General features: G+C 41.3%; 1 protein-coding gene across 6 annotated transcripts in view; it reads right to left on the bottom strand.

The window, feature by feature from the left end:
* The window catches only part of LOC127374008 (amyloid beta precursor protein binding family B member 2), a 40631-nt gene that overhangs the window by 5568 nt on the left and 10173 nt on the right, over positions 1–24890 (bottom strand). For 4 of the 6 annotated variants that reach the window (XM_051418914.1, XM_051418912.1, XM_051418913.1 and 1 more), the window contains 3 exons: positions 24498–24644; positions 24101–24228; positions 4286–4400 (listed from right to left, as the gene is read on the bottom strand). In XM_051418914.1, coding sequence (XP_051274874.1) covers positions 4286–4400; positions 24101–24228; positions 24498–24644 — 390 coding nt within the window. Of the gene's footprint in view, positions 1–4285; positions 4401–7047; positions 10944–19276; positions 19476–24100; positions 24229–24497; positions 24645–24890 lie in introns of those variants that run through there. The other 2 variants (XM_051418917.1, XM_051418916.1) reach the window with 2 other exon arrangements.

Raw genomic sequence — 24890 nt, 5'->3', positions numbered from 1 at the left:
TGATCTTTTGTTGACAATAAGAAAAATCTATAATTTTACCAGCCTTATCCTTTAAAATATTCTCTTTAAAATTATATATTTAAACATAACAGTGTGAAAAGAAGCTCTTTTTTCTTTCCTCCTGCTCTTCTGCTGCAGTGTACACACTCTTTAAAGAGTCTTGAATAGTCTGCATGGCCCCTGCACCGAACTACTGCACCCTTCCTGCTATAGATACTTGATTAATTGTAGGTGTCATTAATCAAAGTCTATGGTGAGTCTGCAACTCTGCTCACAGGGGAACATGCAAGAAAACGCATGGACACACACACTCTCTCTCACTCTCTCTCTCTCTCTCTCTCTTGCTCACACACACACACACACACACACACACAACACACACACACACACACACACGCTCTCTCACACACACAAAGGAAGCCCGCTCAGTTCGCTGCGCAGCTGCAAGACTCGGGTCACCAAGTTTCTCCGCTGCAGTAAAGAGAAAACTACCGCTATGTTTAAAATAGGCGGTGTGAAGAGTCATGGTCACACACACATACAGATATGTACACTCTCCTCCTTCAATTTGGAGTAGGCGATAAGAAGAAATTAACAGAAAAAAAACATTTCTCTCTAAATGGGTCAACATGCCTCTAAGGGAGAAGAGAAAATCTGTATTTCCAGGTAGATTCATCCTTTACAAGGTCACTGCTGGCCTGAGGACAGACTGGTTTCCTTTTGTGTACAAAAGGCTTTGTGTGTGTGTGTGTGTGTGTGTGTGTGTGTGTGTGTGTGTGTGTGTGTGTGTGTGTGTGTGTGTGTGTGTGTGTGTGTGTGTGTGTGTGTGTGTGTGTGTGTGTGTGTGTGTGTGCGTGTGAGGGAGTGCGAGAGGGAAAAGGGTTTCTAAACAAGTGACTTATACAGTGTATGTCTAGGTTATACAAGTACCAAGGATCTAATATATTAACATTACACCTCAGTATGCATTGGCTAGCAATAAAACATTCATTGGCTTTCATTATGTTACAGACAGACTAACGCTGACCAATGCACTTCTCATACTTGTGATAGCAATCAGTACAAATATTGTGTATGACTGGAGATGTAGCTGGCTGCACACATACTTTAAAGTATTTTAATGAGCTCAGGTGTTGTTCTATATTTGTGTTATCAGCAATAAATCCCATAAAATAGACCAAACCAACTGTGACTTTCTGAATCAAGTCCATGTGTTCTTACTGAGGACACATTTGTTTAGAAATTGCTATTAATATAACATTTCTTTTTTAAAAAAAAGCTCATTTAGCAAACATTACTCAAATAGGAGTAAATAAAGAATGTGTTAAGCACTTTTTTCAGCTGCGGATTAATACACAATTGTTGCTCGCTTGTGATTATTTCTGGCAGCTGAATGGTGTATGTGGGGTTGGCACAAAATACACAAAACATTGCACAAAAATTGAGCTCTATGCACAGAGGAATATATCAGGACTATACAGTTAATATTCGTTAGAGGAAATAAAGTCTTTTCATGGGATTTGTTGACAGTAGGAAAATATAGAATATTGAATTCCTATAGTCACATGTAGGCAATTTATCTTAATACACCACACAATTAATGCCAAGACAGAAAGAGTCTGAAAAGGTCAAACTGTCAAACAACAAGAAAAACAAGAGTTGACACACATGCTAGCGGCTCTGAGGCTGTCCTTAGGCATAGTGGGGCTTTGAGCTAAATGGTAGCACATCTTAGTGTAGCATGTGCTAATTAGCATTACACACAAAGTACAGCTCAGAATCATGGGAATGTCATAAGTGTTGCATGTATTTGATCATAAAGCAAATTTAAATTCTGAACTGTTTAATGGAGCTAGATTAAAAGTCAGATCACCAAAGTTACCAACGTCAACAAAACAACAACAATGTATTGTTAATCCATACAATACTTGTTGAGATATTGCATAAAAAGCCTAAAGTGCTAGAGGAAAAGTCAAGGGATCACCAAAGTCAGTTGGAATAATCCTCTGGGGACCATGAATGTCTGTACAAAATTAAATCTCAGTCTGTCTAGTAGACGTTGATGAATTTCAGTCTGGAGTCTGGACCAAAGTAGTGTAGCGACCAAATGACAGATGCACATTGCTCATTTCTGGAGGGTCCAGGTGAAGATACTCTTAATTGTACCCCTTTTATACAGTAGACACACACATAATACTGGTCAACTCAATGCTAGTTGGACCCACACTGGACCCATTCATATAGCTGTCACTCTGGTTGTCACTGTAAGCAGAGACTGTAGCCTTCAGTGTAGTTTCATACATACATCATGAAACAGTGGGACCCACATCAGTCTGAATGGGGTACTATTCCCTGTCTTCAATGTAAGTGGGCATATGATTTTAATGGATATCAGAATAAAGTGTCACTCATGCATTTTTAATCGCAAAAAACGATACTAAAACTAAATTAAAATAACCACTGAAAACGAGAACGCTGACTAAAAATAAACGATAATGTGAAAGATGGGCGAATGGACTAATTACTGTTATAAAGCAAAGTCTTATTCAACGACCTGCATTCATCTATAGAATCACGCTGTTGCTCCTGATTAGTAAAACATGTACCCTCCGCTGCCCAAAATAGTTGATTTAGCTTTGACCTTGCACCACCATTAATAAGACACATATAACCTTCAATAATGTTCTCTCTCTGTGTGAGTAATATTAGAAGAAGAATTAGAGAGGAAGTGTCAACAAAACCTCTGGGACAAACTAGGAAAACATCCAGCACGCCGACATTTAAGCCTCTGAATGATGCGCCGCTCTGCAGTGGAGGGGATTTACTGAGGGGAGACAGTCTGTTAAATGACTGCAGAGCAGAGTGTTGGGCACTGTGTGAACAACTTAACTTTTCCACTAACCTTGCGATAAACGAGAATGACACCTGTAACCACGGTAACTGTGCACAACGAAGATGGCTTACATAGCTACGGCCTCAAAAGCTTAGAAGACATAAATATTAAAAAATACAATTAAAAAATGTCACTGATGAAAACTGGACTTAAATGTCTTTAGCTTCTGTTTACAAAAAAAATTATATAATGACTAAATTTGACTAAAAATTTAATTTTCTAAAGAGACTGACGACAAAATCTGAAAGTAACACTGGACTCGTGTACAGCCCCTAACTTTTGTTCCATAGAGGTTACCTATATGATATAATTCAGAATTTAGAAGAAATATCTTATGGCTCCGAACTGAATGTGTCAGGACTTGAAGATCTGGTTTCCTTCAGAGTAAGAAGAAGAGTGAATCTGCACTAAGCTTCAGTATTGACCTCAGATACCTCAAGTGAAACAGCTTTGAGAGCCACTGCACAAGAGGATACCGTGTCAGTGTCACATTTTGACTCACCTAGACATGAAAAGCACACGTGTGTATGATGGTGCAGTATAAAAGTCCACAAAAGAAGCAGTACGGGACTTTCAATAAGGAGACAGCTGTTCCAGTCCCATGTGAAACTGAACCTCGACATTGACTTGTCAGGTACCTCACTAATATTTTCCTAAACCTAACCAAATAGTTTTTTTGCCTATACTTAACCAACTGTGATCTGTACAACATTGTGTAGGAAGCATGGCACTAAACACCCTGAGCCTTAGTCTTTGTGGTAGCCTAGTGCAGCAATAGATAGATAGATAGATAGATAGATAGATAGATAGATAGATAGATAGATAGATAGATAGATAGATAGATAGATAGATAGATAGTGGAGAGAAAGCGTGTGAATCAAATGTGTGATTTCATTTAATGCTGAAGCTTTGCACCTTTAAGGATCTGGGATTACACACAGACACACAGACACACACACACACACACACACACACACACACACACACACACACACACACACACACACACACACACACACACACACACACACACACACACACACACACACACACACACACACACTAGTGAAATACTGCATGTGCTCTGTAACCTGAATCTTATCTCCTCTGCTCACTGGCCCTTAAGACTTCCATGTATCTCTCTCCTCAGCTCTTAGTTCTCTAGAAAAATACAGAAATCTTGTCAGGGCACTGCCACTGTGTTTGAATTTCTGGCTATTAGTTTTCCAAAACATGCATGCAGGAGTTACAACCTCAAAACGTAGCACTGGATCAGCAGGAAAAAGATTTTCCTGCTCTCTTCAATAGTCACCCTAATTAAAGCTTGATAGCTTGTTTCAGAGTAGCAGATAAGCTCACTCATGCGGAGGCAGCGATGGTAATGACACCCACCTTGGAGCAGATTTCGTGGAGACTTGTGGCGATAGCTGCGGCAGGAGTATCACATCGAAACACGTGGCACTTCAACACCCGTGTGTTTTTGTCTCTCGCCACGTAGGCAAAGTCCCTGAAACAGGTACGGCAGACACACAAGAATTATCACACATTTCTAATGCAAGTAATTAACAAACATGACGCACCTCTACAGCAGACATACCAAAACATGTTGCTTTGTTAAAGGGGCTATAAGTGAGCATCTCTGTTGTCCCATAATGCAGGTGATTCAATCATTATACTTCACCAGGTGGGTGATCTTACAGCCTGTACACTTATTTTTCTATTTACATTTCAGTGACTTATGCACATTTCTGTACACATTTCCAATTAACTCTTAAGCTTATATGTGAAAGGACACACAAAACTGAAAATGAAGAAAAAAGAAGGCAGGTTGTTTCCTCCATAAGAAGGGACTTTTTATCATGAGGTAAGGGTTTGTATTTGTGTGTCTGATGAGAGGAGAGAGAATCATTGTTGGTTATTTAGGGTTAAGAAATTTGATAAATAACCTCATTGAATTAATAAACCCATCACAGAATTCCATTTCTTTGTTAATTTGTGTTTTTTTTCCATAATGATCTCATCGCTTTTCCATTCCATATATTGTATGTGGGAGAGGCAGGCGTTATCCACTTAATTTTAATAAATATCTGCTACTCGCTGGTTTTTCAGCAAATAGATTATATTTTTCCTCTCAAAGCCGCCTGATATTACTCCTTGGAGAGCCACTTTTGGACATTGTTGTATATTGGGGAAGAATTTATCTTCTGTAAAGGCTTGAAATACCTCTTCCCAAAGGGCACCTAGCTTAGGGCCAATATGTGGATATGATTGCCAATTTATATTTTACATTCCCTTCAACATTTTTCTTGAGTTTGTTGGGTTCAATTTTGGCATTATCAGTGGCCTCTGGAAATATCTTTATTACTTTCCATTTTCCCAGGGATTTTATTCTCATTTATTCTCATTCCCCTTATGAAGAACTGTTCTGTTGGAGAGGGTTTTAGATCTTTTCTTCATTCTCTATGTGTTGTCAGGAGGTGACCCTTTGCAAACGTCAAAAAAAAAAAGTCTGTCCTTGGAACTGTCTTCTGTCCTGAAACAAAAACTTTCCAACCCCCTCGCTGCACCTGTTTGCATTGTCAGCTGTTGGGGAGCTAAATGAGTTGCAAGACATTTCATGCACAAGTTAGAAAAGCAAATGGCAACACAAAATAATTGTTACCCCACTTTGCATCATGATATATTTACCTCTTCTCTAGACATTTCTTGTTGGAGCTCTGCTCTAATTAGCTCACTCATTTATTGTGAATATGTTGCTTCATTATTTGTGTCACCTAAAGGCTGCAATAAGCTTTGCTGGCATTGCTACAATTGCTTGTACACCAGTTGAGGTTTATTTGATAAACAGATACCTTAAAGCCCCTTTAACATGTGGCATATTGTGTGCTGTTGATCCATAAACAACAGGTTTCACTGTCGGAAAATGATGCTTGCCAATTTTGGCTACAATGACACACACATACACACACACACACACACACCCACCCACACACACGCACAGGTATACATAAGTATACAGCGAGGCAGATGTGTGTCCTGAGGAAACTATGAGCCCAGCGCTTCCAAGTGGTGCCACATGGCAGGGGAAAATGACGAGTACGACGGTGAGACTGAGAGAAGAAGCTCCACAGAGAAAGAAACTTTATGCAGAGAGTGGGTGGGAGATGAAACATAGCTACATGTGGGAGATGCTACACACACACACACACACACACACACACACACACACACACACACACACACACACACACACACACACACACACACACACACACACATATACCCACACACACACACACACACAAGATGAAAGATTTCTTCCTTGTTAACAGGTGAGACAAGCAGCAGAACAAAAGGTAGGAGGATGTGTTTCCAGCCCGGACTGAAATGAAACAGGTAAAGCAGAGTGAAAGAGGGGAGTGGGAACATGCAGAGGAGCCAACTGGATGGTCACCAGATGCAGCTGAACAGCTCCATGCATACACACACACACACACACACACACACACACACACACACATACAGTGCACACTCCCAAATAACCATAGACATAAACAGAAATATGGCAAACACAGCCGGCATTTATCACAGCGGGCTCTTTGTGTTTATGAGTCCATTATCCGGCCCGTCTCCTCTGCTTAATTGTGTGCTCACACACTTTGGGTCGATAATGTTCCCCTCGCCTGTGGCCAGAAAGGAAAGTGCAATGGTGTGTGAGTGTGTGTGTGTGTGTGTGTGTGTGTGTGTGGTGAGTGTATGCATCCAGTGCGCTTCGTTCAGGGACATTTGAGCAGTGTGTCACCAAAGCAGCATGAGTGGCCTTGCCTCGCATACTACAAATGGTTCTTTTATGACTTCTGTACCCTCTCTGGGGGATCAAAACACTATAAAACAGCATGCAACTCTTAATAGGAAATAGCCTATGGCCAGTCTGGCTCGCTGATGATTTAACAGCAGTGATTTAGACCTTCAGTAGTTGCTGCTGCACTCCTGCAAAGAGCAACAGTGACTCTGGGCGAAGCAAAGCCACTGATTTGATGCCTGGAGTGACAGATGTGATTGCACGAGGAGGGGGTGGGGAGTCTTGACACAACGATTACTGAAAAGAACGGAGAAGCACGATCACATTTGAGCACACCACGAAGAGCAGTTACCTTTCTCTGGGTCCCGGGAAGCAGAAGGAAATGAAAGGGGATGAGAGGAGGATGGTGGGGGGAAATAGTAAGGAAAGAATAAATGAGTTAAAAAAAGAAAGTGGATGAGAAAATTGTATTACAGCAAAAAAATGAAAAGGAAAAAGAAAATCAGGAGCGGAAGGTGGGATAGAAAATGCAAGGGGAAAAAACAAGAGTTAATACACACAGCGTAGTGAGTCAGAAACAGACACTCTTTCACCTCAATCTCTAGCTTCCCGTGAGGTGTGTGTGTGTGTGTGTGTGTGTGTGTGTGTGTGTGTGTGTGTGTGTGTGTATGTGTGTGTTGTATGTGTGCACTGGAGCTCAGTTCTGTATTCATTTCAGTGGCTTAGCGTTCCGCTACATTATGACACAGCACACCTTTACTGTTAGATGTGCCAACATACTCGCGCACACACACACACACACACACACACACACACACACACAAAAACACACACACACACACACACACACACACACACCGTGTTTTTACCGCAGCTTTTCCTCCCCCTACTCCCTGTTTCCCTCTACCTTCTCCCCCTCTCAGTCTCTCTTTCATCCCGCTCTTTGCTTTCGTTCTTTTAATCTTCCTTTCCCTTTCCACAGCTCTCTCCATCTCTCCTCTCCTCACTCTTCCCGCAAAAAAGAAAAAAAAGATGCCAGACCGAATGATTCACATCAACACTGTAACTTATCACAGCTGCTCTCTTCCATATAGTCTGTAACACTCTTCTATCTATTATCAGGAACACAACAAAGGAGGCACAGTCTGAATAAAGAACAGAGGGCTAATTCAAACAGCGACTGCCTTTGATTCTTTGATGATCCACTTAGTAAGAAGCAGTGTGTGTATGTGTGTGAGCGGTAGCAGCTGGCACATTATTTCAAACAGGAATCTTCAGAGTCAGAGCATCAGAGCTGCAGCTTCAACTTGCTCTCCAAACAGCCGGTGGTCGCCCACATGCACACACACAACAACACAAACACACAGACATATGGAGGCTAAATCAACACATGTATAAACTCCCTAAAAGCTCTCGCTCGCCACATACAAATGTGTCTGCACACGCTGCATTAAAATGCATCTCTTTCTCTCTGTTTGAATTTCATTCATGATTTTTGAGTCCATGAGTCCATTTACTTCCCATTCTACTTCCTTCTGCTCCATTTCAAATTCAGACTCCATGCTTTTTTCACTGCCAGACACTTTGGTGGAATTGGATTTCGGGGTCAAAATTCTCAATGGCCCAACAGCTTCTCTCCATTTACCTCAACACTACACCCCATTCTTCTCTCTCTACAGCTGATTTGCAAGAGAGTGTCAGACTTAAAGTGTTGCAAGTTATTTAATACAGATGGAAGAACCACATCAGAGCTGATTCAAACCAAGAACAGACTCCTATCTTCCAGAAACCCTTAAACTGACCTCATTTGACTTTGGCAGCACAATACTAAGACTAAGCCAACTACAACTGGACATGCATCTTTTTTCTCTCAGGTTTGGCCTTTTGTCAACACTACACCAGTGGGTTTTCACACCTGACGAGTTTCAAAAACAGGAAAAAAATAGATTTTGGCATAAAATGACTTCAGCCTGTTCAGGCAGTACAATTACACAGCTACCTTTTTGGTGTGTCTAACTTTGTCTATGATCAGTGATTCAAAATGTAAAGCATTTAATGCAAGTAAAGCCGAACACACAAGACAGACATTGTCATATAGTCGTATTTATGTTTCGTTTGCCTTCAAGGTGATTTGATGAGTGCAGGTAATACTGTTTGTCTGCTCAATGAGCTGCAATCAAACCATAGTTTATAACCATGCAGGTGTCTGACAAACAAAGCAGTGTAGGTGTTGATGAAGAGCAAGAGGGAACAGAATGAATGAAAGAATGGAGATTTAACCAGCTGAGAGTCAACAGAGTAACTAGGCTGTGTCTGTCCAAAACTCAGGGCTGGCAAGGACTTAGAAATACTTAAGTCATTAGTCCAAAGCCCCCTGCAAAACAGCATATGCCTGATTTTATATCAACATATTTTATTATTCATTTAACTGTTTGAATGTATAATTTCCTTGTTCCTACATTATACTCTGGTGCCAGGTGTGTAATTCTGCTGAGGGAAACAAAGTTTCCTTCATTTAAATTTCGTTGCCTTCAAAAGAGACCAGTTTTGTCTATTTTGTCTAATGTAAATCAGCCTCAAGAAACACTAAATGTGTAATGTGTGTGTTATAATGTAAATCTGCATTACAATTGGTAAAATATTATCAAGGACATGACCTTAGTGTCCTGTCGACACCTGTCTACATGATGTCTGTAACACAATCTGTTATAGTTTGGCAACCAAATCAGGAAAAACAGCAAATAATAGTAATTTTCCTATTAATATCTACACAAAAACAACCTGAAAACGGAAGTGTGTGTTTATGTTGTTTTCACACATAAACAGTGTTTTAGTGTAGAGAGGAAAAATAGGAGACAGAGTTGTTGGCTTGCTATGGCACTGAGGAACAGTTTTCCCTGACCTCAGTTAATGGAAAGGGTGACACATGGTAGAGACAGACTGGCAGTGAATCAACCAACAACTGAAGATGAATGACACATAGACCTCAGAAATGTAGGGAGAGTTTTCTGGCAGGAAAGTGAGGAGAGACGATAGATAAATAAAATGTTGAGAGAGGGCAGTGAAGAATGCAGGAGGCCAGAAAGCCAAAATGAAAAGGTGGGAGCGTAGAGAGGAATGGGAACGAGGTGGGAGACTCACTGGGGGCTGGGTGGTGGACGGAGAGGTGGAGAAGAAAAAGAGAGGTAAAAAGAGGTATGAGATGAAAGGTATGAAAGCACCAAAGCAGAGAGATGAGTTAAAGCAAGACTCCCACCACTCATGTGTTCTCCTTTTTCACTCTCTCTCTCTATGTGCTCCACATTTTTCCCGAGCTGAATAAAGGATGACTGACTCACTACAACCAATCTCTCTTTGATCCTTATGGCTGTGAGGCAGGCTCTGCTGGAGAGGATGTGTACAACCCGGAGATTAAATTAGGTCATATCTGCAGATGTATGGTGAACTGGTTCTAAGAAAGACGCGCAGAAACCGTCAGTGTCTGCAGCTCTGACATCAGTCGCCCACCATCAGTGGTACTAACAGCATGGTGTGTAGTAATAACATTAGCATATGTACAGTTGAAGGAAAATCCCACTCACATAATTCAATGCTTGATCCCACATATTTTGATTTCACTTATATGTTTAGATGATGATTTTCCCATTCATTTAATTACACAAAAAAGCCACTGAATAGGATGTACAAAGGAAATGCACTGCTGTAAATTGTTAGAAAAAGAAATGTGAAAAGGAAATCTAAACACTGTAGAGCACTCATGCTGAGGTTGGTTGTGTAATGGATGATTTTGCCACCTTTATAATGGTTTTTAAATAAGAATTGATTGTTAGTGTAAAGGAACCTGCAACCCAAACCTGACTTTCCCCCACTGTTGTTTGAGATTTGATTGCTGCTTGTAGCGTTGATGAGCTGTGATGACGAGCTGAAGTTAGGGATTGTCTTAAAGGTGCACAAAGATTGCCATTAACATTGCACAGCTTTTATTTAAACCTAGTATAAGGAGTTTTTAACTGGTTATGACACTAATTTAAAAGACACACAGATGACTCTACATGACCTAAATAAGAAAATGAGACTGTGATTGTGAAGATTTGCTTTAAACGTACAACATGTAATTTCTGCCACTAGGGGGTCTCTCACATCAAAACAATAACGAAAGACAAAGTTTGATTGTGTTGTGATCATGGGAGTGCCACCATTGCCATCACTGTAGTTTGATTATCCCAGTTAGGCTTCCTTCATTGTCCATTGTTCAAGAGGTTTTCATTGGGAGTCGAATTATCCGCAGAGGCCTCCTCCTCTGCAAAACAAATGGACCCTGTGATTAAAACCGATAAAAACACTGAATAAACGTTGAAAATCAGTGTTTCTCTGACGCTGTCCAACTGACAAACGATGTATCAGAGGGCCTGTCAGCCGAACTGCTACTGCAGTGAGCTCAACTTGTTTGTATTATAACTGATGTATAATTATTAGGCAGCCAAATTGTGATGGTTAGACGACTGGGTCAGATCATCTCCAAAACTGCAGTTATGTGGGGTGTTCCCAGTCTGCAGTGGTCAGTACCTATCAAAAGTGGTCCAAGGAAGGAAAAGCAGTGAACCAGAGACAGGCTCACTGATGCATGTTGGGACTGAAGACTGCTGTAAATCAAACTGCTGAAGAAGTTCATGCTGGTTCTGAAAGAAAAGTGTCAGAACACCTTGTTGTTGCATATAGGGAAGCATAACATTGTGACCACCAGGGTGCCCAGGTGGCCATAATGTTATGGCTGATCGGTGTAGTTAAAAACAACCAAGATATAAAAAGTGTATGGTGAAAATGTGGCTTAAAACTGGATAAAAAGTATATTCATGACAGTTTCTGGCAGACAACCACAATGCAAAGAGGATGATGCCACTGACAGGCGACCGTAACTTGAATAAAATATAAGACATATTTCTCTGGGTTTGAACATTGTGGGAAACATTTGGGACAACGTAAGTACACAACTCAATACAATATATGACATAGGTCTAGAGTTTATAGACATTTTAATGGAGAATTGTTATATATAATATCTTTAAACACGTTTTTGTTTTTTTTGAAGGTGTGGTTCACATACAAATGTTGATTTTTTATTGATTATTAATGAAAGTACATGAATAAAACATGATGCTATTTTGTACATTTTGTGAGTAGATAAACTTACACATACTATGAAGAAGCATAAATGGCAGTAGAAAACAATTTTATACAGAAAATAAGGCAACTACTTATGAAATAAACAGATACAGATAGTAGCTTCATTTTAGGCTCTTACTCCACATTGTTTACTTTTGTTTACTTGACCAGTTATCCTTAAAAATAAAATTACCACAAAATAGGAGTAGAATAAAGGCCCATCAGCAGTAACTGCTTTTAGAGATGTTTTGTATTGTTTTTCCCCTTCTCGTGTTTTACCATAAGCATTGCAATTTGCACATGTAGTGCTCATTAATGTAGATAAAAACAGGGATTTCACTGATGATACTGTATTATTTAAATTCAAGTAGTTTCGAAAAAACTTTATAGAGAATAACTTGACTATGCATCTTCAGGTAGTAAAACGGCATAATAAAACTAAAGTGTCCACAACTGCTGCAGTAAAAGAGGCCTTTTAAGAGGCAGAGAAAACAACACAAATGTAACTAGTCCCCAGCCTGCTCTGCTCTGTAGCTTCCAGTATCGCTCAGTAGAGACTCGTGTCCTCTCCAAACCATCTGTCACACTCACACACAAACCCACACAGCACCAGTGCATCACACACACTTCACACAGACTTCCATTATCAAACAGCTTTACAGAGTGTCTGGGTAGTGCCGGCCGCTATGCTAATGCACTTACATACGCTAATTGCACAGGCAAATGCTGATTGGAAATGTCTGAGGAGGAAGTTCTTGTGACTCTCCTGTCAGCAAGAAGTAGACGGTGCGATGCAGCGAGGGCCAGGTGTGTGCGCGATGTATGTGTGTGTGTTTGCTGGGAAATATGTTTATTGATTGCAACTGAACTGGTAACTCCACGATTGCTGACAGGGTTGTGACTTTGGCTTCAGTCCAAAGTGGATGTGGATCTGATCCAGTTTCACAGTCAGATTCAGCGCTGGACTGTGACATGCGAGAGAAACGCTAGAGTGGAAACAACAGACGGTTGGTGATTTAGAGGAAAGCCCTTTCATCACACTGTAAAGAGAATAACTAAACGCCTTGCAGGTATATTTATATTTAGCAGCTGTTCCCCTATAATTATTCTTCTTTAAAAAGCAGTTTTTTTTTGCAACAGTTGTGTGAAAGTCTTTGTTTTATGAGCTTACTTAAACATCCAATGCAGCGTGAAATCCTTCCCAGTGAAGCAAAGCACTCTGCAGTTTCTTTAAGTTGAATAATATAGTCAGTACAAAGGCAAAATAAACACATGATGATGACAGCTATTATAATATTCATGAAAATTATACTAAATCCAGAAAAATACCCCCTAAAGCTCCTGTTGTAAGTGCTGAAAAAATGAGTTTTTATTTAGATCAATTCAAGTCCTCTTGATTGACCTTTATAATCTGCTGGAAAATTCTCCATTTTAATTTGTCCAAACTCAATAAACATTGCAAAACACTGCTGTTAGGAAACTGCTTTTAAAAACTGGACCCGAGTGCTGTTAATTGTGTTTGCAGAAAACAGAAAACATTGCTTGTGACTAAAGTTAATTGTAGTTTATTGTAATGGTATGTAGAATATGGTGATAAAAAGCCCAATAAAATTCAAAGATAAAAACCAGGAAGAAGAGACGCAAAGTACACACTTTACAGAGCCATTAATAGGATTGTACAAAGCGGCTGACAGATATTGGCTCAGTTTTACAGTACTGCACTATTGATGGCCCTGTAAAGTGTCCTCTATCTGGTATTTACAGTTGTGTCTATAACATGCTTAGATATCCAATACTTTAATTAGAGCCTGACTAATACTGAGTGTTTGAGGCCAATACCGTTTATCAATGTTTGAGAGTAAACAAAAAAATAATTACAATATAACAAAATAAAAAAACATTATCATCAGTCCCAGGTTTGTGGTACTTTGTGGTACTGAATAACTAGGACTATTTGAAAATGAAGATTTATTTGACTTGAGAAGAAATTTAAAATTGTGATTATGACACTGGATTTGATCAGAATTCTGAAGTTGTCGAATATGACAGCTAATTACAGAAGAGTAATCCGACCAATCAATGATGTCTGTGAGGTTATTGGTGAAACTGACAGGAACAGTCTCATTACAAACAGAAAACGAAAAGATTAAATCAAAGTAAGTTTTACTCAAATCAAATCATGTCCCTTATCTTTCTGGTGATATAGGGGTCAAGGGTCAACAAGCGTCAACAACTATTCATTGAGCTCTTTACAGCCTCTTCTGCTAGGTAGAATGGGACAAAACCAAACTTTATGATAGCTCAGGACCTGCGCTATTGATGTGTTCACAGTGAGACTGACCAATCCTTCCCAATCACTTAAAACACACAACACAAACCTTTTTTTTTACATTTCTCTAACACATGGTGTTAATTAGTGAGCTTTAGAGGTGTTGCTAATGATCTTTTGACGGAGCCAGGCTGGCTTTATTTGTTATGCTAAGCTACACAGATAATAATCTCCTGACACAGATATAAGTGTTGTATCAATCTTCTCATTTAACTCTCTGTACAAAAGCAAATTTCCAAAAATGTTGAACAATTCCCTAGATAGTGAGGTGGCACAAGGACACAAAAAGTGTCTTTGGAGCTGGATTTTGGAGTTAATTTGGATTTCACTAAAAGTAACACCAGTAAAACCTCTTCATCCACAGTGGCCCTGGAGTACTTAAAGCCTGTGTGTGACAACTGAACAGGGTAAACCCCTCTGCGACCTGGTGAATTAGTCATGGCCCACAGCCATTAGGCCTAATGTAGAATGTCTGTGCCTAATTACCTCTCCACACTGTAAACTTGTTTACAGCACCAAGATGAGCAGCAAAATGAGCACCCAGGGCCAGAGGGCAGAACGAAGGAGGAGGAGGCGCTCTTTGCACTGGCACTGGTACCACATGACACACACTCACAGACAGACAGACAGATAGAAACACACACACACAATCACCAATATTGCCCAAGGCAGTAAAGAACTAGGACAAAATCAAGTGGAAATAAAAATAAACTGTTGTCTACGTGTGTTAAACAGCGTACACAGAACATGGCGCTGCCTGTGTGATTTGAGCAGACAGTTGATGTTGTTTACAGCAGCACCTACGCCTTTAGTTTGATTCACCCTCAGTACCTCTGCATCATTTCTAAGAAAAAAACGTGCAGATTTTTAGAGCTGATGGAGAAATGGTGTTTTACTAAAAAGGGAGAAACACACGCAAAACCACAGTTTATGTTCACACAGCTTTGTGACCCAATTCCAAGTATTCGGTGTGGCAGAGAGGCAAATGAGAGAGGGAGGGGCAACAAGCCGAGGACGCACACACAGTACCCATGTGTCAACAGTCGTCGTATTTCATTACATATTTAAGAGCAGAGATAGGTGGGTGGGAGAGATGGAAGGACAGACAGAGAGAGAGAGAGAGAGAGAGAGAGAGAGAGAGAGAGAGAGAGAGAGAGAAAGTGTGTGTGTGTGTGGGGGGGGGATGAGGGGGAGAAAGAAGGATTCTGGGTGGGCGAGAGAGGGAGAAAGATGATGTCCTGCTGTTCTCTCAGCTCTTGATCATTTATACATCACACTGCTGTGGAGTGTGTGTGTGGCTGTGTGCATGTGACTTTGTACACAAGTGCTGATATTCTCGACCGAGATAAAGCTTCAGTGAGATGTCACTTCAGCAAGACGCCCCCATTCAAGTAACTTACTAATGTGTGTGTGAGACAGAGAGAGAGAGAGAAAGAGAAAGAGAGAGAGAGAGAGAGAGAGAGAGAGAGAGAGAGAGAGAGAGAGATAAGGGAGAGTGTGTGGGAGAGCGCAGGGATTTGGTGTCGAGTTGGTGTTGAGTTATGCCGAGCTCTACTCACAGTGCAGTTTGGATCATACTGTATGCATGTAACCTAATTAGCTGCATGTGCCATAAATCATTATGTTTCATGCACACAGGATACAGTAATTAGTTGTATCGCTCTCTTTCTACTGAATTTTTTAAAGGGTTGCTTCACCCAAATTACAAAAATTAACTGGCTAATATTTTGAGTTCTTTTTCAAGCAAAAATACCAAACATTCCCTGGTTCAAGCTGCTGGGAAGAAACTTTAATATTCTCTTCATCTCCATATGTCTTCATTTTTTTTTTTTTTTAATAAATCAATGCTATTGGTCACTGTCTGTGGGTTTGATATATATTTAACCAATAACAAGTATTAAAACCAACAATTTGTGTTTAATGTCCTGAAAAGTAACAGCTGTGGACCTGCAAGGTTTCTGCCCTGTGGTGACATTAGCTTTGTTTTATGTGACAGTAAGTTGATCACTTTGGTGTTGTGAACTGTTAAATAGCAAATTGTAATGGGCATTCTTTTGCAATTTTTTTCAATTAATTGAAGAATTACCAACGGCGGTGTCGACTGTTGCTTAGTTTGGGTTTTATTTGAGGTATTCATCTCCACGATTTACAATTTTCATTAAAACCTCTTTCTGTTGATAGTCCCCATAAAAGCTGTTGACTGTGTGTTATGTGGCTCATCCAGAGAACCAGCAACAGAGACTTTGTTCCTGGAAGGACAGGTTGCTGTTGAATTATTGAGGCAGAAATCTCAATGATGGATATTTCAAAACCAAAACTTGACTATGACTTGATACCACAAAAGGTACACATGTTTCTGTCATTTGGGTGAACTAACTCTTTAAATGGCAACATACATTCAGAGCAAGTGATACAAAACTTTTTGAGTTATTAAATGTTTTTATTCAGGTAAACAACATCAAGCTCCAGTTGTGGAGCTTTCAATCATATCACATGATCTTCATCGGCTGGAGAGTGTTATAAACTTCTGCAGCTTCAAACTACCTCTGATCAATGTGTAAACAAATAATTTGACTTGATTGGGTTCCATAGCAAATCATTTGCTAAAATCTTGCCAAAAAAACCCTCTGCTAATGATCAGGTCATCAGATTTGCCTCATTTGAAATGAAGGATTTGGGGTTGTGAGCCAATTAAGGGTCAAGTATGGTGACTCTTATTTCCTGTGGGGTCCTCAAATTCAGTTAAACTTGCCTGCATCTATTTGCAAATCATTGGTTTATGAGTAAAAGTAATTTAATGCTGAGCTGCAGAAATATTTTTAATAAATATCATCAAAAGTGATAAATGTGTACCTTTAAATATACTCTCATCATAAATTATTTGTGAGTGTGATATTGATTCGGATATAACTGAGGGGAGATTAATTTACTACCTAATACATTTATTCTGAAAAGCACATCAACAGCTGCCCCACTGAAAACATAATCAACAGCCTACATCAAGCACTTCCAAACATGTTGAGTATTCAAATATATTCATCTTAAACAGTCTAGTCTGAATAGATAGACAGGCTACAGGCAAACACTGACTGCGCCAGCGCCCTGCTGTGCTCAGTCCTGTATGATCAGTGAACATCAGCATCACCTCACATCACTGCCCGCCACAGCCCAGGACCGGTGAGGGTTTTATCGGGAGGAGATTTATTGGCTGGTGGGGCAAAGGAAGGGATCTATAGGAGGAGGAACAGGAGGAGTAATCCGTCAGGAAGACAGGGATTATAGCAGGTGTGCCTAACAATGCTAATGTAAGAAAGAGAGAGGGAAAGAAAGAGAAGGTGTGTGCAAATGCAAGAGAGGAAGAAGAAATGTTTTGTAAGGTTTTTGTGAACCTGAGTGTCTTCTGTGCGTAACATATGACTCAAACACAGCTCCTGCCATAATGACCCTTTAGAAAATGAGGGTTTCTTGGAGGCTGGGTGGACATATCCTGGACATGAGGCGTGAGCGTGTGGAGAAGTGGGAGTGATGGATTGTGGGAAGATGGAAAGGGCTGACATGGAGGAGTGTGGACTTGCAGGGCAAGAGAGAGGTTGGTGTGGGGCTCAAATCAGAGCAGGAGTGGGGAGGAAAGGCCATCAATCACCCTGGCGTCTATCGAGTGGCTCTAGGTGTTCAGGGTCCGTCCCTGTGGGCCGTCAGAGGGGCCCTGCATGTTAATTAAGGCAACTACCGGGCCCTTGACATCAGCAAATAATGGGTTCAATTGGGATGTCGTGACTGGAAGGACAGGAAGAGTGACTGCCACAACCTAAACATGCACATGCAAACTAACTTCATTGACATAAATGGAGGTGATTGCTAGAGTGTGTTCAGCATTAAAATATTAATGATACTGGAGGCTTGCGTGTCTCTTCTCTCTCCTTTTCTTCTCTGCTCTTCTCTTCTCTTTCCCCTCTTTTTCTACGTGCCACAGCTGTCCACAGAAGGTCAGCATTGGGGGGAAATAAGTGAGAGCCGAAGGGAATAAGCAAGCAGAACCCCATTGCTGCCCACTAATGAATATGAATGAATTGTGGGAACGGTGTGTACTGATAGTTCACTTTAACACACACAGAGATCATTGCTATACAAAGCAACTATTAAAGGCGAACATCACAGTAGCACACATCCTCAGCTTTTAAACAGTGTTATCTCAATCCTAATAAGTGTCACACGCCAAGGACAAGAAAACAAGCAGGAACTGCCGCCCTGATGTTGTAAATCATTTCACTCTGGCTTTTTGTTCTTCGCTTAGTGTTTCTCTGCTCATTCCTCATCCTCCTCCTCCTCCTCCTTTTATTGTGGGGGGGGGCAAATATGCATACAGTGAAGGCATTTATCATATATACACACACACACACACACACCTTCTCCTATGAATCCTCACTTAAATTCAAAATGCAGCCCAAGATGCATATGTCAAAAATAGTAATATTTGGTTCTGCAGAATACACACACACACACACACACACACACACACACACCCCAAGTGCAATATCAAAGTGCATAACAGCAACAAACAGCGGTGATATACACTTTGAAAGATCCCCCAGCACATCCACACTCTCTTTAATCCTGTCTTTCTAAATCCCCCCGTTTGCTCACTTCATCTCTCTTTCTCTCTTTCACTCTTGTGCTTTTTCTTTCTTATCTGGCTCCCTGAACATCTTGCTCATGTCTGTGTGACTCCGGCTGCAAACCTGCTGCTGCTGCTGCTGCTGCCAGCCTACATCCCTACACCTGACAGCTAGCCAGAGAGAGAGAGAGAGAGAGAGAGAGAGAGAGAGAGAGAGAGAGAGAGAGAGAGAGAGAGAGACAAAGTACACAGCTTGAAGTCAAACACACAGCAGGAGGCTGAGAAGTAAATGAGTGAAAAAAAATAGAGGCAAAGCTGATGAATGAAAGCAGGGCTGGGAGAAATCAACAGAGGAGAGGAGAAAGACGGGGGTAATGTTGAGAGAGAAAGAGAGGCAGTAATGGATGACTGTAAGTAAAGGGGATGGATGAGGAGAGCTAGAGGAGTGAATGAATAAGAGATAGGGGTACTCACACAGGCAGACATGCTCGCCCCGTTACAGACGACTACTTCCCTGCCTCGTTAGCTCCTCTGCCACGGTGACATTGCTACAGCCCTTCGCCGTGGAACCCGGGGGTAAATCTCTTCCCGTCTGCCTCCTCTCTTTTTCTTCTTCTTTTTTTTTAATCCTCTGGGGCTCCTTTTCCTCTTCCCCTCTCCCTCTTTCCTTCCCCTCCCCCTGCGTCTCCCTCTCCTCCTCCTCCTCCTCTTCCCTTCTGCTACACCTTTTCTCTGCCTATCTTCCTCTACGGTTGGCTTCCTTTGCTTTGCTCGCCTGGTCCGAAGAGTGTCCTGCAAAGTCCTCCTGTGTCCTGCTTAGTGCAAGCAGGGAAGCATGCACTGCCTCGTCCTCCTTCACTGGCTCTCCATCGCTCTGTTTATATCTCACTCTCTCTCAAAAGCACTGCCACTCTTGCTTCCCCCCCCGTGCTCTCCCTGTTTGAGTATCTTCTCCTCTTCCTCAGTTGCTGCTATCTTTGTCTCTCCCTGTCTTGTCTTACTGAAGCTGAAAAAAAGGGAAGGCTTACACCCCACTAAAGTGCAACGACAGGACAAACAAAGAGAGGCAGAAAGAAGAAGAGGCGAAGCTGTGCAGCCAATGGCACAGGAGGGAGGCAGAAAGACCGCTGGAGACAAAGAGTAGAAATAGCGCAAGAGCATTACAGACAGAAAGAGGGGATGGAGAAGTCGGGGGGGGAAACACAGGCACACCCACTCATTCACCATCACACACCAACAGAGTGCTCCAGATATAGACCCATGACCTCATCAATTCAAGCCCACGTGCAGACACATACACACATGCAAACATGTGTACGCGCACACACAGGTTTGCACATAGTTGGACTTGCTGAGTGCTCCAGATATAGCTTCATGACTTCATCGAGAATCTAACCCCCCCCCACCAACCACCCTTCGTCCCGCCCCGCTTAAGAGACAAGAGGGCTCATTCATATTGAATCAAGCTGAAGGAGAGAGAGAGAACATTCAGGACAAGACTGGGAATATTCCTCAGATAGATGGATAGAGAAAGAGACAGGAGACGGAAAGAGAGCCCTCCATGCATTCAAAAACATCTCCGTCTTTCTTTCACTCCTTCCCTTTCTTTAGCTTACTTGTTTAAATTCTGTGCTCCCTTTTCTTTCCCCCTTTTTTACCCCTCTTTCCTTTACATAATTCAGAAAGGTGTCGTTCTTCTTTTCTTCCTGCCCATCAACGTCTACCACCTTCAGTCAATTAGCTACGATTAGTCACACACTATGCAGTGTGAATGAGTGAGTGGACACTGTGAGTGGAAAGTATGTGGAAAACCAAATTTTACACCCATGGTTTGATTGTTCAGCATCTCACTCCAAAACCATGAATCCATTAATATGTTGCTATAACAGCCTCCAATCCAGATTTATGCACCTGGCTGCAAAGATTTGCTCCCAATCAGGGGTGATGAATTGTTTACTCCCCATAGGTGCCGGATGGGGTTGAGGTCAAGGCTGTTTCCTGAACAGTCAAGTTCTTCCACACAAGATTTGTTTTTGTTTTATTTTTTTTAAAGAAAAAGAAGAAAACATAATCCACATAATTAGAGGAACCTAACAACACAGACCAACCGAGATTACAGCACCCTCTCAGTCCACTATCACTGCACCAGCCCTCGGCAGACACACCAAGCGACAAGTTAAAAAGAATCAACTCATGACTCACCATAAATGCCAGAGCCAACTCATACAAAGACCACACGCGTATTAAATAATAATACAGAGAGAAACAATAATCATAATAATAAAATAAACTATAATATATTTCAGATTTCATTCACTGACATACAATGAGCCTCTTGGCTAGAAATAAACCCACCTACACATCAGGAATTATACCAGTAATATAATGATCGTCTCCTAACACAAGTACAGAACAGTTCAGACAACTCCACCACATGGGTCACTACAAACACATTCCCCATAAGCCAGGCTTAATCTATTCAGTCTTCTCGTTTCCCCCCAAAATGTTCCAGATAAGCAGATATGTTTCTTTAGAGCAGTGGTTCTCATCTGCTCTCAACTTGGGACCAATATCTTCCCATGGTCATTAAATCGTGACCCATTTTTACAGAATTCACACCAAGCAAATTTATTTTTCAAATAGGCTAGTAAACATATATACACTGTCATCATGATCTTTTTACATAAAATATATATTTTTTCATATCTGCAATCAGAGCACATTACTCCAATAATAAACTATGAACATCACAACTGTGTGCTCCTGATTTTTATGAATAAAATTAACCTAATAACTGCATCACTGTGTTTATACACAAAATAAGTAAGGCCCACAAAAAGAGCTGTTTTCACTTAACAGACATTCGTGGCAGCTTTTCTGTCAGACATCAGAAAACTGAGCATTTATTTGTATTTTTGTCCACACACACTCCGAGACCCACTTTTGGGTCTCAGCCCAAACCCCCACCAACACACTATAGAGTATATCCTGTATCTATCCTGAACATAAATAACATGAATGAGATGTTCCAATAATGAAAAACAACTCCAGACCAAAAGTACACATGGACAGAGGTGTCTACATACTTACACTGATCAGCCATAACTTTATGAGCACTGACAGGTGAAGTGAAAAACACTGATTATCATGACACCTGTCAGTGGGTGGGATATATTAGGCAGCAAGTGAAAATTTTGTCCTCAAAGTTGATGTGTTAGAAGCAGGAAAAATGGGCAGCGTGAGGATTTGAGCGATTTTGACAAGATCAGAAATTGTGATGACTAGACAACTGAGTCAGAGCATCTCCAAAACTGCAGCTCTTGTGGGGTGTTTCCGGTCTGCAGTGGTCAGACCTATCAAAAGTGGTCCAAGGAAAGAAAAGCGGTGAACGAGAGACAGGGCCATGGCTCATTAATGTACGTGGGGAGCAAAGACTGGCCCGTGTGGTCCTACTGTAGCTGCTCAAAAAGTGAATGCTATAGGTATCAGAACACATCACAGTTTGTTGGTATGGTATGTTATGGATGATCGGTGTACGTGTACTCAGTGTCACTAGTTGAGCTTCTCAGGATGCAGACTTTGAGTATAGTGCACTCTAGTGGCCAGAGTAAGCTATTTCAACCTCTAGTAAAATATGTTCTTGTCTCAGAAAAACACACACACGCACACTTTCCCCCTGCAACTGTGGGATACTATAAAACAATTGACTGCATATATGAGAAGTGCATTGTGGTCTCAGAGCATCAAATATCTTCTAAGTCATACACACTCCCATCCAGGGTGGAATTATAGTTCATTCAAAGTCATGAGCCTGAAACCAAACAGATGAGTACAGACTGTACGCTGCAGATTTTAAAGTGCTGGTGGGAGCAGAGGATGAACAGAGTGGAAGCTGTAATGCTGTAGGAGAGAGAGGGAGAGAGAGAGATAGATCGAGTGAGAGAAAATAAGGATAAGAGGGAGAGGTTGCCTGAGCCGACCCTCCCCTCTTCTTTCGACTACATGCTTTATCCATTACCGCTGAGAGACACAGCCACTGAAAAGTTTCTCAATCCTCTGAGACGGAGGAGGGTGGAGGGACTCTCTTTCTTTCTTTCCCTCTTTTTATCACACACACACACACACACACACACACACACACACACACACACACACACACACACACACACACACACACACACACACACACACACAGCTAATGTTGTGGTGGTGTTACTGTTGAAGGAAAGGAAAAAAAGAGAAAGACAGGAGAGAGAGAAGAAGAGTGGGAGTGTGCATCCCACAGCATCCCTCTGTGTGTGACAGACACTATGGCAGCACAAAGGAAACATCATAAAAAAACAGTGTAGAGAGACACAGAGACAGGAAAAGAGAAATAAAAAGGTAATAAGACACTACGAGTTTGGGCAGGCGAAGTGAGATCAAGCCTTTTATACAGATGCTATTTTAAACTCCATTTTCACCCAATCCCTTAACAGCTGATTACACATGTCAGGACCAGACAGCTTCTTGCAGTGCAAACCTCCACCACTCTTCTCATTTGTAAGGTCATTGTGTGACACATCTCCAAAGTGAACCTCCCAAAGTCTCTTAGCTTTTAGAGAGAGATTTTCATAAGACATCTGCACTGGTATCAGGATGGCGTGTGTATGTGTTAAGCTTTTATATATATATGCACACACTCAAATAACACTACATGTCTCATACATATTAAATCTATGTGCGTATGTATATTACATCAACACTTATGTTTCCAGATATGTATAGGTGGTTGTGTTTGAAGGGTTAATGGAAACCCTGAGGTGCACACACACCCCCCATCCCCATTAGCAGCCATGCTAGCCTCAGCACACTGTCAGCTCAATAGCGAAAGGTTAAGACCATGGGACATTGCCAAATGACTGAAGGCCCCATAGGTCCTCAGTTTGGAACAGAAACACGGAGCAATGAGCATAATTATGGTGTTTTGAATGCAGTTTGTGCAAATATGCACTGAATAATAATGAGTCATTTTATTCTCTGATGATTAGTTGAAACTCCTGAATCAGCTTCTAACAGCGAGAATGTTCCACACATACATTTTACAGTTTGTTACTGTGCATACTGTGTGTTTGCACATTTATGTGTGTGTTTGTAACATGAATTTCATGTTTGTGTGTTCTCATTCAAATTCAAGAAGACATAATACATCTGGAATTGCTGAAAGAAAGGGATCAAATAGCCAAGCATACTCGCCAAGCAACAACGACAAAAGAAAGGTGTCATAGAAGAAGAACAATGTTTGTTTTGTCCACCTACCTGTCGTGGTCTCGGCCGACGCCCCAGACACGGATACTACTGATTGGCTGAGAGTGGAGCAGGCTGCGATCGTCTGGGTCAACCAGGGTCAACATGCGGTCCTGAAGCACTAACAGCATCCCTTTACCCTGCAAGACCACAAACAATAGCTACAGCTTGTGCTCACAATCTGGAGGGTCAGGACCCCCCACTGGGTTACAAAAGCATTAAACATAGTTCTTCTTCTACAGACACCGTTTAAAATGAGAAGACAAATCACTCTGTGGTTGAACTTGCGAGACATGCAAAATATAACATGTTGTTCTTCACTCACAAGCCAAAAAGTCAAGAAAGAAACCCTCTCTGGTATACACACTGTATATTGCATGTAACTGTCTGCCTCTGCTGACACACTGACCTCTCCCCAGACACCGGCTGAGTCTCGTATGTCCCTCCTGCAGTAGGACAGCTGTCTGATACAGTGATGGACGGCCACGCTGCTCCTCCCCTCACATAGGTCCTGTTCTGCCATCTCAACCCAGCCCAGAGATCGCACTGGAAATGACTGGAAGAAACACAACACACATTTGTTTTCGTTAAACTTAAGGAATCACAATATTCCTTTGACTCTATATCCTTCCCTAACCTCTATCCTTAAGGGATAATTAAACTCAGGTCTTATCATTTTGTTGGTTATATCACTGTGCCCACCAAAATAACTGGTGAGATTGCATAACAGGGCGTCATTGACCCAACAATAGTTTCAGGGGAAAAAAACAAGACTAGTCAGACGAGTAGAAAAGTTATAAAC

Source organism: Dicentrarchus labrax, unplaced genomic scaffold (assembly GCF_905237075.1).
Source record: "Dicentrarchus labrax unplaced genomic scaffold, dlabrax2021, whole genome shotgun sequence".
Lineage (NCBI taxonomy): Eukaryota > Metazoa > Chordata > Actinopteri > Moronidae > Dicentrarchus > Dicentrarchus labrax.
This window is presented reverse-complemented; position numbering and strand designations above follow the sequence as displayed.